Genomic DNA, 16473 nt, shown 5'->3' with positions numbered 1-16473 from the left:
AAAATTGTTACTTAAAAAATATCAATAAATAAAATGAAATGTTATCGTACTTTATTAACAATATATTCAATTTTAAAAACTTCTTGTATGAACATTATTAACAAAATACAGTTGACTTATTTGGTGAGCAGAAAGGTCGAAAATTCGGATAAAGGATAGGGTTTTAAAAAAGAAAACAACGAGAAAGTTCATGTGTTTTGAATGAATATAGATGATTATTCCAATAGCAAGGCGCCAACATTAATATCGATTTCAGAATGAAACAAGTAAAGAAGGGCTAAATTCGGGTGCAACCGAACATTTTATACTCTTGCAACTTGCAATAATCAAAGGCAGGGAAATACTTTAAGGTGTAAAACCAAAGCAAAATCTGCCGGATGTTCGAAAATCCTGATACTAGTTTATAGGTTGAACATTATTCTTGCAAAGTTTTATAACATTATATTAATAGCTTCTTGATTTGTGTACTGGAAACTGAACAAATCAAGTGTGGGAAGTAGGCGTGATATAAAAATGTAAGAGGAATGCCGCGTACTAAATTTTGTGGGAATCGGTTGGTCGGGTCCCGATTTCATCCCTTTTCGTACTATCGGTACTTTTGCAAAAATGTTTGCTCACAGATGCCCGTGCTCCTGCAATCCTCTGTACAAAATTACAGCCTTATATCTTAATTTAGTGCTTAGTTATGGCCCTTTATATGTATGTTTTCGGTTAATGGCGATTTGTGAGCGCAGCAGTGGTCTGATTACTCCTATCTATGAACTCGTATTTGTTTTGTACTAAGGAACCCACTTACCAAGTTTCATCAATATATCTCAATTTTTATTCAAACAGACGGATGGACCGATAGTCAGACAGGATTTCAAGTTTTCTCGTCATCCTGATCTTTTAGACTTATATATGTGACTTACATATGTCTAAAAGATCAGGATCTTTCTCGCTAATCGTTGGGTAAAAAAAAAACTAAAATACTCTGTAGCAACTGGTTGCAAGAGTACAAAAAGGTAACTAACGATTTTCAAGTTGCATATGCAGCTAATCCTCTTTATTCGCGTGAAAATAAAAATACATGGGAATGATTTATTCTAGTGAAGTGTACGATAAGGCTGATTAAGAATTTGTGTAAATACAAGATACAAATTACATGGTTTAAAAACAAATAAAATGTATGTACTTGTATATTGGATAAATGTTCCTAAATAAATATACAATATTTAAATTATATGTATAATATAATTTTTAAAGTTGAAAATATTTATTAATGTTTAGCTAGACATAATAATATTGATTTAAAAAATGAAATTTTGTATTTTTGGTCCAACACAATATCTTTTTAAGTTTCTCATTATATTTACAATGCATTTTATATAAAATCGATTATAAGCGTATAAAAAACACAAGTTTGCATTTTTCTCTATTTAATTTTGCAGTGACTGTAAATAATAGATATAACACTTCCTACTTATTAAAATATGTATACTTTGATCCAATGTTAGCAGTTTTGGAATTACAAGAAATAAAGGGTATCTGAATTTCACTAAGAAATCTCTCAGATTGATCAACATATAATGTAAAAATCAAGCGGATGTTTGATAATCCATATATTAAGAAAATGGGAACTAAAGAAGGTATTAACCTGATTTTTCCATTTTAGACAAGAGCATACATTTCATTAAGATTTCTTAAACATTGACCGATAAATGCGGTATGAAATCAACCGGAAGTGCAAAGATATTTAAATTAGTTAAATGAAGGATAATAGAAGTCTTGACCCGATTTTACCCATTCTTGGCAAGCTGTCATCACAAAAATATTTTCCCCAAATTTCAATACTAGACCTCACAGATTGACCGAAATGTTCGGGGAAAAATCAGGTACAGGATTAAAGGGATGTCCAACTTATTCCAGTGTGAGAGCGCCTCAAAATTAGCGTTTTTTTAACATTTTCCATTATGATTATATCGGACAAAATAATTGCTTTGAGCATTTAAATAAAAATCGCCAACATTTATTATGATAAAAAATTACTAAATAGAGATCGTTTAATATATAGTATGAAGAAACTATTTAAACCACTTTCAGCGGTCAAAGTTCAGGAAGTTTTGACGTTAAGCAATTGCTCTCTCACTTCCAATCAGAAATGAGTTGGACATCTCTTTATCTCTGTCAGCTATATGCACTGGAATACACATACTGCCTTTCGTGTCTAGGTCATTGAAAAGTTATAGCCCGATTTTAACAATTTTTGGAAGTATGTAAGATGAAATGTCTTAAGGGAACTTTGTTCAATTTGTACATTTGCTCCTATAAAGCAACATAGTCTCTTAAAAAGCAAAGTTATTCAGAATGGTCCGTACAGCATTTCCGACATACGCGGTTTTTCAGTTTTTTGGCTCCCTTTAATTCATCCCGCTCTAATGTACATAGCTCAAAATACTAAACACATAGGATAAGTGTATAATTTTTTGATACAAGTAAAAATAAATATATATACTAATGCTCGTACTAGGCGTTTCAACTTAAAATCTATCTATTAAAATTATTCTCTACGCCAAACATACATATACTCGTACACATGAAGATACATATCCCTCCATTATACCCGTCTACATTGCTACAAAATTCACTACTCAAAGCGGCTCGGAACTGCTGGCAAATTTTTTTAGTCACCCTAAAAGAATTTTAGTCAATGAAATGGAGACGTCAAAAGCACTTCACAATTTACTGAATCGTACAGTCGTGCGGAGCAATTCAATTTATGGACGTTATTTGATAGCGAAAAGTGATACAAAAGCAAATGAATTGTTAGTGGAAGAGTTACCTTTGGTACATGGCCCAAAATGTAATGGACCGACAGTGTGTCTGGAGTGCTATGCTCCAGTGAATTTAGAAGGCTGTATAGCGGATCAATATTGTTCGAAATGCAGTTGGCCGTTGTGCTCCAATTGCTCTGATAGAGGTGCGTTTTACCATTACGGTTGGGAGTGTTCAGTATTTTCTCAGGCAAAAGCGAAATTTTATCCCGTGCAAAGCGATGCAAAGGGGTGTCCACAATTGGATTGTATAACAGTGTTAAGGTAGTAATTTGAAGAAATTCCAGAAAATATTACCTTATTACAACATTGATCACTAATTTGTCATGAAAACAAATTTCTAAATTGTTTTAACTCTCTTATGCACGTTATAAAATCGGACAAAACGATCATTGTAGTTTTAATGTATTGAAGATTTGAACAGGATTAAAGAAGACGATGTAGTAGTTGGATCCGATAACAGTGTCGGGCAACTAAAAATAAACAATTTGATTATAATTATCGGACTTTTGTTTTGGGTACTTAAGAGCACTTTATAACGACATTGGCTTGCTAAAAATGTTTGAAATGATCTTGATTTAAAGTTCGACGATAATCCCAAAATTATACTTTTTATTAAGTTGCATATTCGGAAAAAAATCTCTGGAAATGATCGATTATATAAACAAAATCTTATACACCAAGGTTCTTTTTTCGAAAATTCTTATGATTCTTTGTAAAGTACCTTTTTTCAATTAACCTTACGTCAAATATTGTATTTCCATCATATTAATGCATTTTAATTAAATTTGCCTTATTATTATTATCTTTTAAATAATATGCATTTTTTAGTTAAATGTGATTACGAATGCAAATTAAGCCTTTTTAACAACAATGTCCCATAGAGATATATTTTGCCAGAAGCCAAAGAAATAAATATAAAGATATATATGTACATATGTATGACATATCTAAGCAATTAACTTAAGCATATTTATATTGTAGTATTTTGTCATTTTGTCGAAATGTAGTAATCTATAAAAAATCTTAAATATATATTTTTTTAAAGACAATTTTGTTTGGATAGTGACGGTCTTCTGGTAAATGAGTGATATGTACACATTCATAATTATCACATATTTTATCAAATAACAATCGCAACGATACACATGTTTACCGTGGTTGAAAGAGCAATGCTCAATAGCATACTGCTTTTGTAGCCCAATGTATAAGCGTTTACCTTAAAGACGATTAACTTATGTAAATGTTATCAAAAGAGCTCTATTTTACTATATGCAATGATAAATGAACTGACAATGATGGTTTCCTTTTTTAATACTATATGCGTCATATATAACTGAACAAACAATAATAAATATACTAAATTATAAGTAAAACGGTTTTTGGCAATCTCACAAAAATTTTGTAAATGCTTAAGGCTTGCTATGTAAATACTAGTGCGAACAAACGTTTTAAAACAGAGGCAAAAGAAAATTCTTTGATGTATATGAATACATACATATGTATGTATGTATAATATTATCTTCTGTGCGTTACTATACAAAAATGCCATGTACACCGCCGATGCAGAAGAGTTAACTGTTGATTTATTATGACACTATATATTTACGTGAGCATTACGTTATTCCCGTTTTCTTAACCAAGTCTTGAATAAAATTGGTATCAAGTATTTTCGAAATAACTAAACATTATATTTTTTTGCTATATATTATTATTTTTTGTTTTTATAGCCATAATAAGTCATATTAAGTGTATATATGTAAATGACCAGCGTGTCGAGTTGTACGCAAACTAGTCCCTCAATTTTTCAGATATCGATCTAAAATTTTGTTCGTCTTCTTGGCTTCAAGTTTATATGTCGAAATTGCTGATATCAGAGCACCATAGAATGTACGTAGCTGCCATATAAATTAATCGATCAAAATCCAAATGTATGGAAAACCTTTTTATTTGGCCAAATTTGACCACTATAGTATATGACTGCGATACAAATTGGCTTATCATAATCAAGTTTTTGTTTGGGTATCTGCTTTATTTGATCAAATATCTTCTGTATCTTCTATATCTTTTTTATTTATTGGATCTGATTTTTTTTTAATCCTAACAATAAGTTATAAAATCTTAAGTGTATTTAAAAACTAGACAATCTCAAGTGATCTCGGAGTTCAGATATAAGTATATTTCATTCTGCTGTCCTCTACTTCTGTCTTTACCATAGGAATACTAAGATCTCTATGGATATTTTCATTACGCATGTACCAAGACGAACATGTGATTGTTTTAAGTTTAGAGTTTTTATTTACAATCCAATTTAAATTAGTAGCTTCAATCTTCATGCAAGTTATTTTACTAGAGATATGTTTTCTTCACTTGAGCCTTCTATCTAGGTGAATACCAAGATAAGTTACTTCGTTCGTTTGGAGTACTAAAATATTGTTAATTTTTACTTCCGGGCATATTTTTGGTCTTAGCGAAAATATAACATGCTAATATTCTTGATCCTACAAAATGGCATTTGTTACGGCTCACTAAAGCTGTGTCATCCGCAGAAGTTGAAGTCAATAGATTATTAGCTGTTGGAAGGTCTGCAGTATATATGATGCATAGAGTTGGGCCTAAAACACTAGTCCTTATCTGTCGTTCATCAGATATGAAATCTCTTACTTTCACCATAAATTGTCTATTATTTAAATAAGACTCCAATATTTTATACAATTCTAAAGGTAGAATTTTTTTAATCTTATCCTGAGCTACGTAGCTAGTAACTCTTTTTCAAATATTTTGAAAAGACGGGTTAGAAGACTGATTGGCTGATTGAATATGGCTGTGTTAAGTGTTTTCCAGGTTTATCTAGTATCCGAAACTAAGAATTGCATTAAAGAGTCTCGTATAGACATGTTGGAGTCAGTTGGTGGCTTCATAGGCGACTTCCCAAAGGGAATTTTGCTTGCTAGAATTTCGACACAGCTTCTTTATACACATTTCAGTGTTGAATTCTTCCTCACGTTTAAGCGGTTTTTATACTGATTGTTGCTGATTTATAGTTTTGTTCACATAACGGTTGTTTGTAAGTCCTAAAACTAAAAGAGTCAGATATAGGGTTATATATACCAAAGTGATCAGGGCGACGAGTAGAGTTCCGTCCGTCTGTCCGTTATCTTGAGTAAAAATCATGATGAAACTTGGTACAACCTTGGCTCCAAGAATTAAGCATTAAAATCAGCCTGCCACGCCCACAAAATGGCGGAAACCGAAAACCTATAAAGTGTCATAACTAAGCCATAAATAAAGATATTAAAGTGAAATTTGGCACAAAGGATCGCATTAGTATTTGGAAGTAATTTTTTTGGAAAAGTGGGCGTGGCCCCGCCCCCTACTAAGTTTTTTTTTACATATCTCAGAGACTACTATAGCTATATCAACCAAACTCTATAAAGTCGTTTCCTTCAGGCATTTCTATATACAGTTTAAAAATGGAATAAATCGGATAATAACCACGCCCACCTCCCATACAAAGGGTATGTTGAAAATCACTAAAAGTGCGTTAACCGACTAACAAAAACGTCAGAAACACTAAATTTTACGGAAGAAATGGCAGAAGGAAGCTGCACCCAGGCCTTTTTTAAAAATTGAAAATGGGCGTGGCGCCGCCCACTTATGGACCAAAAACCATATCTCGGTAACTACTAGACCGATTTCATTGAAATTCGGTATATAATATTTTCTTAACACCCTGATGACATGTACGAAATATGGGTGAAATCGGTTCATAACCACGCCTTCTTCCAATATAAAGCTATTTTGAATTCCATCTGATGTCTTCTCTGTATAATACGAGTATAAACATTAGGAACCAATGATGATAGCGGAATAAAACTTTACAAAAATACGGTATTTGAAAAATATGTAAATGACGTATTATGAAATCTCGATTCTCACTTTACCATGCGAGAGTATAAAATGTTCGGTGACACCCGAACTTAGCCCTTCCTTACTTGTTTTAATTTATTATTATTCAATTGAAGCTGAGTTGAAGGGGCGATTTATCTGCCATAGGCCAACATGTCGGCTTGTCAAGAGATATTATTTCAAGGTTATTGTGCCTATTTATAACAGTTTGATACAGCTGTCATCCTTTCGGCTTAATTAGTCGTGAGCCCCAATACATGTGTTTTGAATTGTAGTATCCCCTGTTAGAAATATATGACCTAAAGTTCAAAAAACTCTTTAAATTGGATGTCTGTAATTTTAAACCGGGGTGGGCAGTATATAGCCGTCAAGTTTAAGTCCCCGCAGCGATTTGTATACTCTTGTAACCAGTTTCTACAGAGTATTCTAGTTTTTGTTCATCTAACGGTTGTACGTATCACTTAAAACTAAACGAGATAGATATAGCGTTATATATTATATATATAAATGATCAGGATGGCGAGACAAGTTGAAATCCGGTTGATAGTCTGTCGGTCCGTCCGTACTTGAGTAAAAAGTGAGATATCTTGATTAAACTTGGTGCGTAGGTTCCTTGGTACAAAAAAAATTTCGAGTTCGTAGATGGGCGTAATCGGAACACTGCCACGCCCACAAATCGCCATTAATCGAAAACGTATAAAGTACCATAACTAAGCACTAAATTAAGATAATAAACTGTAATTTGGTACGGAGGATCGCAGTAACAAGGGGCACCTGTCGGAAAAATTTGTTTAAAAAGTGGGCGTGGAACCGCCTTCTAACAAGTTTAATGCACATATCTCCTAAGCTTCTTAAGCTACAACAACCAAACTTGCTGAGTGCAAATTTTATGAGAACTGCTACCGAAAGTGTGAGTGTGAAAATGGATGAAATCAGAAAATAACCCCGCTCACTTCCCATATAACGGTACTGTTAAAAACTAATAAAAGAGCGATAAATCGATAACTAAATAAGCCAGAGACATTAAATTGTGTCCACCAATTGTTGTAATCCAATGAAAAGTGTTCAAGCCCCTAGGAACTGAATATGTAGACCCTGGTACCTATAGTTGACTTTTGATCGAAAATGTCGGACGATGTGCGATATATATAACTGAAATAAAGGGATAGAAGGGAATCCCTCTCTTATAACGGTATATATGTATGTCAAAAATGGGTTGAATCCCATCAATACTTCCCTTAATGATTTTCGAACTTCCGGGTGACTTTGCACCGCATATATCGGTCAAAATTTGAGTTATCCTAATGAAAATAAGCTAGCGTGTTTTACTCATAACAGTGTATCTTTGTGCCTAAAATAGATACATTTGAGCCAAAACTTGGCCTAGCCCCTATGTAACTAATAGCAGGATTTTCGAATATTCGGCTGACTTTACTCTACATGATTGGTATTTGCCTTCCTTTGATTCTTGCAAGTTGCAAGAGTATAAAATGTTCGATTTCACCCGAACTTATCCCTTCCTTACTTGTTTATAGATATTTTTGTAGCTTGTAACTGCGCTGTAGCCATCTAATCCGAGGTGATTTAACCGTTTTCTAACCAACACTGCTGTTCCACCGTGTACCTTTCCATCTGGGTAATTTGTAATATACAAGGAGCGTTCTAAAGTAAACAGGACTTAAAAAAAAACAGAACAAATGATTTTTTCGGCAAAATCAATTTATTTTATTCAAAATAGTCTCCTTCTGCTCAATACAGCTTTTTTCACGGTCCAAAAGTATGTCGAACGAGTGTTTTAGCTCGTTGGCCGGTATGTAGAAGTATGCAGAAGTCGCACAGTGCCATATCAGGTAAATACGGGGATTGGTTAATGGTTAAAATGTGATTTTTGGTCAAATAATCGTCCTTCGAACGTTGGAATTTGGAGATGTTCAATTCCATTTCCATGAATTTCAATGATGATTTCGGTTGATTTTTGATGAATTCACGCAGTTTCGATGGAATTTCCGGTGATCGCGGATTTTGATTGGCCCACATGTTGATCGTCATTTATGTCCTCACGACTACTTTGAAAACGTTGAAACCACTAGTGCACTGTGCTACGGGATAGGCAATCATTGCCATAAACTTGTTTCATCAATTGAAACGTTTCGGTAAAAGTCTTACCAATTTTAAAACAAAATTTAATATTGGCTCTTTGTTCGAAGCACATTTTCGCACCGATAACACAAACATCTTCTTCTTGTTCACTGGCGTAGACATCGCTTACGCGATTATAGCCGAGTTAACAGCAGCGCGTCAGTCGTTTCTTCTTTTCGCTACGTGGCGCCAATTGGATATTCCAAGCGAAGCCAAGTCCTTCTCCACTTGCTCCTTCCAACGGAGGGAAGCTCTTCCTCTTCCTCTGCTTCCCCCGGCGGGTACTGCGTCGAATACTTTGGAGAGCGTAGCCGCTGTCTTTTAATTCGCTGAACTAAATGAATGTTGTCGTTCCATCGAATGCGATATTCTCCGTGGCCAATGCGCAAAGAACCATAAATCTTTCGCAGAACTTTTCTCTCGAAAACTCGTAAGGTCGACTCATCGGATGTTGTCATCGTCCATGCCTTGATATCAATATCATTGGCATACGCCAGCAGCTGTACACTCTTATACGAGTAATGTACTTGCTCGACAAAGTTCTGCAGCTCGAATTATTTTCTCCAATAGCAAATTGAATAAGTCGCATGATAGGGAGTTGCCTTGTCTGAAACCTCGTTTGGAAGCTTGGAAAGCTCCTTCCCGATCCTGACGGAGCTTTTGGTATTGCTCAACGTCAGTTTAGAGTCGTATTAATTTTGCAGGGATACCAAATTCAGACATCGCGGCATAAAGGCAGCTCCTTCGCGTTCTGTCAAAATCAGCATTGAAATCGACGAAGAGTGCCGATTCTCTTCTTATGGGTCGTTTCCAAGATTTGGCGCATGAACGTCTGCTCCATCCTCATCGATTGGGGAGTCGGTTTCGCCTTCTCCTAGAGCTGTACGTACACCTTTGGGGGGTTCTACAAGAGTGTGCTCCGGTCTTGAAACCTTCTGTAAGCCGCCGCATTTTTTCTTAGAATTTTCGAGCATTACCCTTGTCGGCCAGAGTATCAAGCTCTACATACTCACGCATTTCGGCCTCTTTCTCTTTCTGTCTGCAAATGTGCTCATTTGGGGGTGTTGCCTCGTGGAGGCTGAATTTAAAGACCGTAGTGCCAAAGATACCTTGTTTGACCACCCTGGCGTTAAAGTCGCCAAGCACGATTTTGACATCGAGCTGCCCCCGCTCTCATAGGCGCGCTTCAAGCGCTCATAGAAGGCAGCTTTGGTCACATCTTCCTTCTTTTCCGTCGGGGTGTGGGCCCAAATCAGCGATATGTTGAAGAACCTCGCTTTGATGCGGATTGTGGCTAGACGTTCATTCACTGGAGTGAATGATAGTACTCGGTGACGGAGTCTCTCTCCCACCACAAATCCCACACCAAACTTGCGCTCCTTTATGTGGCCACTGTAGTAAATGCCACAAGGATCTACTCGTCTCAGTCCTTGTCCCGTTCATCGCATTTCTTGGACGGCGGTGATGTTAGCCTTCACTCTAACGAGGACATCAACCAGCTGGGCAGGGGCACCTTCCCAATTAAGGGACTGGACATTCAAGGTGCATGCCCTCAATTCGTAATCCTTATTTCGTTTGCCATGGTCGTCATCAAAAGGGGGGTCTCTCATCCGAGACTGATTGTTAATTTTTATTGGGGGTGTTTTTTTACACGGCGGGTCCCAAACCCAGCGCACAACAATATGTAGGGGATGTTTCGCTTCTCACTTTAGCTCGCTTTCAAACATATGTTTTTAGGCTACCCAGAGGATACTTGGTCAAAGACCGGAAGTCGTGAGCTGCTTGAGCCATATGTAAAAGAATCATTTCTGGCCATTCCCAAGTGAATGGCGATCAGAGGATTTTTCTCACTTGCGTGAACTTTTGCACATGACTCCATCCATAACACAAACATACGCACACTTAAAACGCAATAACTTCACTTCCAATCTATGAAATGTCATGATTCTCACTGGACAATCGGTAAAGATAGCAGATTCTAACGCACCAGTAGACATATACATAGATGGCGCCACCAGGAGTGGTAGGTTCAGAAAGTCCTGTTTACTTTGGAACGCTCTTTGTACATAGAGTCTAAATCGCGGAATAAATAAATTGTTTTTATTCGTAAGAGGAGTTTATGACAGTAGCATAACATTTATATTATTTACATCAAGAAATCAAATAATGCTGATGTTGGTTAACACCGTTAGCATTCCATATACAAATGTTCAATACATTCATTTTTTACTTAAACAAGTTTGCATCATCTGCTTTTGTGATTTGATTATCTCTTGAATTATATTTTGCATTGTAGACATAAATTATGTCATACATTGGGTAAGGTTGAAAATCATTGTTTCAACGCTTGAGGTTGGTTGGTTTTGGGGCAATTGCATTTGTAAAGTGTTGCCTTTCAGCATTATTTTTTATATCACGAAATATGGCATGGATTATTATTTAAGATAATGTTATCTCCACAAAAGAACTAGAAAGATGTATGTAGCAAGTACTTTTTGTTGGATGTAAACCACTAGTCGGTTATATGTTCAGATTTAGGTCTACATTTAGCTGCCATGGGATATTGGAGGGTATTAAGGCGTTGGTGCAGCCGAAATTTTGGTTTTTATATCGCAAGCAGGGTAAATTATGTTTACCACAAATTGTGTAAAACCCAAAAGGAAATATGTACACCCTCTCTTCACGAAATTTGGCATGGATTTTTGCCAAGTCTATGCCATAAGCTCCGAATAAATGTTTGAGTTCCGACTACTATAATATATAGCTGACATACGAACTGACCGATCCAGCCTGAGTCTGGTATGGAAAACTTTTTTATTTGGTTATGTATCTTCACGAAATCTGCATAGATTATTATCCGAAGCATTGTAGCGATCTCCGAAGAAATTATTTAGATTGGACCATTATAGCATATAGCTGCCATGCCAACTGAACGATCGTTTTTGTATGGAATCTTTTGTATTTGTTAGAGGATTATAGCTTCGGTGCAACCGCAGTTAACGTTTCTTCTTGTTTTATTTGGGAGATAGTCTCATTTGTTGTGCTCTTTAAACATGAATAAACACTTGATAACAAAGTTTATAGTAAAACTATCAATTATTATTTTTATACTAATGGCCAAATAAACGGCAAGTTTGAGCCTGCAGGTTTGAATACCCCCTTAACTTAACTTTTCGATAGTATACATATGTACATCTGGATATTACCTTTACCATTCACTAATTCTTCAGATCATTAGCATTGAAAAGTGGATCGGACACACATAAACCATTTGAAAAGACTTCAGATTAAATGTTTTGCCCACCATTTTCTATAGGGTTCTTCTTGTCAAGGAATCTGATCCAGATCGATGGGAGCGTGAAATCGCACCAATGGAGTACCACAACGAGGAACGCCGAAAAATTGTTGATGTTTGGAATGCAGATTTTGTAAATATCGCACAGTACCTTCGAGGACCATGCCGTTTGGCCGAACGATTTTCTGAAGATCTTATTATGCAAACAGTGGGTATTTTGGAAGTTAATGCATTTGAAGCGCGAACAACACTGGGATATGCACTGCGTTGTTTATACCCAATCACTGGAATATTAGCGCATAATTGTGTACCAAATACATTTCGTACAATACATCCAAGTGAAGGCTTCAAGTAATTATAAAGTTCATATTATATGTACATATATAAGTTAAATAAATAAATATTGACATTTACTTACTAAAATACAAAGGATCCGCCTAAGGGCCATGTGCAATTTAAACGAGGGCCAACAGTTGCAGCACTCTTATACATACACTTTGAATGGCACTTCCCAACGACAGGAACATTTAAAGAATGGTAAATTCTTCACTTGCGAATGCAAACGTTGCAAAGACCCCACCGAGTTGGGTACAAATTTTAGCACGTTCAAGTGTAGTAAATGCGAAGAAGGGTGGTTGCTGTCAACTAATCCAATAGGTTAGTGTGTTTAATATTGATTTCTGTATATTTATAACATTTTTAATATTTTCTTGACTTTAGATCCTTCCTGCTACTGGAAATGCACGCTTTGCACCTTTCAAACATCTAATAATGCTATACAGAAAGCACTATCTGTAATGCAATCCGAAGTTGCCACATTACAAGCAATGGATCCCAGTCCTCAGAAATTACAAGAAACAGAAAAGCTAATGAGAAAATATCGTGTAGTTGTACACCCTCTACACTTCATACAAATAGGATTGCGTCAAAATCTTATCGAAATGTATGGTCGTGTTGCAGAATATGAATTATCTGAATTGCCCGATGTTATGCTTGAACACAAAGAAGAGCTATGTCGACAAGTATTACATGTTTTAAATGTCTTTGAACCGGGGTTGAGTCGAACACGTGCTATGATGCTATACGAGTTGCATGTACCATTAGTATTATTGGCCAAGAGTGGTTTCATAAGCGGCGTCCTAACAGCGGATGCATTAAAGCTTAAACTTCTTGACGTTATTGCTATTCTAAATGATTGTGTGGACATACTACAATACGAAGATCCAGAGACACAAGAGGGAAATTTATATAAAGTAGCACAGCAAGCGAAGAATCAGCTGACACAAAGTGTGGAAGGTTTAACAGTCGCTGAATGACATTGTTGCCACATATTTTACTTAAATAAAGTATCCCATGTATATAATATAAAAAGGGTTACATTAATAATAAATCAAAGTTCTATTTATGTATGTAAAAATTAACTTACATATGTATGTGACTAAAACTAATGTTGCAGAAGTCATATAAAGTCATCAGTATGTAATTTTTTAATCATACCCAAAAATAGTATTTACTACGAAGTAATGTCCAAATGCGAGCAACTCGCAGCCCTTATTCAATGGTTCATGAATTTATTTATTAACTGATTCAAAGTCAAAGCACATCACTATTATTTCAACAATAATACGCTTGGCTTAAGGTAATACTGCAATAATTATATTTGAAAATTCAGTTAGCTTATAAAAGACAAAAATATATAAGGGGTATTCTCTTGCTCTTGCAAGACCCGGTGCACGGTGCAAGAATTGCAGATTTACAACGGCACAACAACAAACACACGCAGAAAAATATTTGCAAGGGCTGTAAAATATGTCAGACCAAAACCTATGTATATTTGCGTGCAATGTCACGCAAAAATATAATTGCAACCCTGTTGTAGTTGCCATTTTACATAAAGACATATTACGTCGTTAAATTGTTGAGGAAGATAAGTTTTAAATGGATTTTATTATTTCTATTTAAATTTTAAAGATTTGTTACAGTTTTTTTCTTAAAAATGTATGCAGAAGGTGCGCCAATTCACAATAGCCATGCTTAATAGTCATTCACAACAAATTGACCGAATTAGCCATTCATATATCACTAGATTCTGCAATGGGTGCTCTCGTGCTCTTGTATATTTCGGTATAGTATTTTTGCAATCTGCAATCTTGCAAGAGCAAGAGAATACCCCTATAGTTTATAGTTTGTTTTGGCAATATTACGATTCTTTTGGCGCCGCGATTTGATGGTAAGGATGGATGGAGGAGGTCCTCAGGATTAAAAAATATATACGCATTTATCCTCCTCAGACTCATAGTTTCCGAGATATTTCTATTTAAAGTTCAAAAATTTGTAAAAACAATGCTCGTTATTTCCCTATGTTTAACCGACTTTTCACAAATTTTTCAATTAATATATATTTAATTACACTTTACACGTTCAAATATATCCAAAATTTACACTAATTGTGTATTTTTTAAGAAAATAAATATACTTTAAAAACTATTTTGCACATTCAAACTTTCAAGAGATTTGTATGTTTACATTTATGACAAATAGCAGTGTTGCCATACTTTGTGTCCTGAAAAAATAATCAAAAATTGATTTAACATTTTAACGATTTTCGTTAACTAAAATTTTATTTAGCATTATTTTTTTTTTAAGCGCGGCCGAAGGCCACCAGTGCAGAAAGTAGTTCGACACAAAAGAACTATGAACACCCCGGTGTTGGACCGACCAGGGTTATTTTTTTTTGAAGCGCGAACGAAAGCCGCCAGTGCCAAAAGTAATTCTACACAATAGAACTATGAATACCCCGGTGTTTGAAAGACCAGGGTTATTTTTTTGAAGCGCGGCCGGAGGGCGCCAGTGCAGAAAGTAGTTCTACACAATAGAACTATGAACACCCCGGTGTTGGACCAACGAAGGTTATTTTTTTATCTTTATTTTTTAAATAACACTGGTATTTGTCATGTCATGTAATAAAAATTAAATGAGAGTGAAATGCATATAAAATTGTGGAACTTTAAATACAAATATCTCGTAAACTATAAGTCTGAAAAGGTTATATGTACATTTTTTAATTCAGAGATCATCCTCCTTCAAATTATACCCTCAAATCGCGGCGCCAAAAGAATCGTAATCGTGCCGTTGTTTTGAAGTTGACAAGAAAATCTTTTAAAATAAAATATGTAACGATATTATATTCTATTATTTCAGCAATTTATTAAAGGAACAATTAGTGTAGTGTAGTGTAGTAGTTTTATTTATAGGTAAACATTAAAAGAACAAATACAATATTATCGGAAATTGTGTTCACCTATAAGCACGGAGAACTCTATGGCAGTTATCGATTCATACTATTCCCAAGGTGGGTGAGGACCCAGGGAACATAAATAAGAAAGTACATGTTCGATATCAAACGTTTGTAAAATTTCAACCGGGGAATTCACCTCACAACCATGGAATTCACCCCGTGAAATGTTAACATTGTTTTGATTTTAGCAGAAGGGAAATTTTATTATCAACCATGGAATATTGTAGACCAACCGAGGAATGAATTCTATTTATACCATGTGATTTCTGAATTTCTTATATATTTTTTTTTAATTTCTTGTTTTTGCTATTTTTTATAAATTTATCTTCATTATGAGTTAAAAAAATTACGAATTGAAAAATACATATGTATGTATGTATTTCCTCACATATAGTATTTCATGCAATGACGCCATGAGGGAATCTAACAGGCATAGAATTACGGTTTGCCGTCGGCATTTTCTGTGTGCAATCAACATATTTTCTTAAACAGGGAATTGTGTAGTTATGTAAAGTACAAATATGTGTAGATACATATGTATAGAGGTCAGCATATCTCTATTTCTTTGACTTGTTTCGCTTAATAATCGTTTCGATAATAATCGATTTAATAAATTAATTAACTTTTTAAAAATACATACATAAATATATCTTCAAATTCATGTTATTTTCAATAAAGTTTTTAAAATTTACTTCAAAACCTACATCTGGTAAGGTATACCTACCAGACAATATACAAGTATTTACAGACATATAAATGGGTATATCGAATTCCGAGATTCTTACCTAATTTAAGCTTAAATGACTGGACTATATACATACATATGTAAGTATATTTTTTCTTTGCCACATTCGTCAGTAGGTTTACGAAATCAAATATGAGCTACATACTTACATATGTACAAACATACATAAGAGAATGACAAGTGCTGCACGCATCACATTTGTCACGGACAACCAATGGCCGAAGCTCACGTTTTGTCAAAGAGTCATTGTGTCGAAGCACTGACGCGACGACAA

At 35.0% G+C, this 16473-nt stretch overlaps 1 protein-coding gene across 2 annotated transcripts in view; it reads left to right on the top strand.

The window, feature by feature from the left end:
* Positions 1–13577, top strand: part of LOC126765237 (SET domain-containing protein SmydA-8) — a 36083-nt gene extending 22506 nt beyond the window's left edge. The window contains exons 1-4 of one of the 2 annotated variants that reach the window (XM_050482911.1): positions 1427–3077; positions 12178–12507; positions 12587–12813; positions 12877–13577. In XM_050482911.1, coding sequence (XP_050338868.1) covers positions 2695–3077; positions 12178–12507; positions 12587–12813; positions 12877–13472 — 1536 coding nt within the window. In that variant the 5' untranslated portion in view covers positions 1427–2694 and the 3' untranslated portion in view covers positions 13473–13577. Of the gene's footprint in view, positions 1–1426; positions 3078–12177; positions 12508–12586; positions 12814–12876 lie in introns of those variants that run through there. The other variant, XM_050482912.1, reaches the window with a different exon arrangement.
* Positions 13578–16473: the final 2896 nt, after the last annotated feature.

This window comes from Bactrocera neohumeralis, unplaced genomic scaffold (genome assembly GCF_024586455.1).
Source record: "Bactrocera neohumeralis isolate Rockhampton unplaced genomic scaffold, APGP_CSIRO_Bneo_wtdbg2-racon-allhic-juicebox.fasta_v2 cluster10, whole genome shotgun sequence".
NCBI lineage: Eukaryota > Metazoa > Arthropoda > Insecta > Diptera > Tephritidae > Bactrocera > Bactrocera neohumeralis.
Note: the sequence above shows the minus strand (reverse complement) of the source record. Positions and strands in the feature narration are given on the sequence as shown.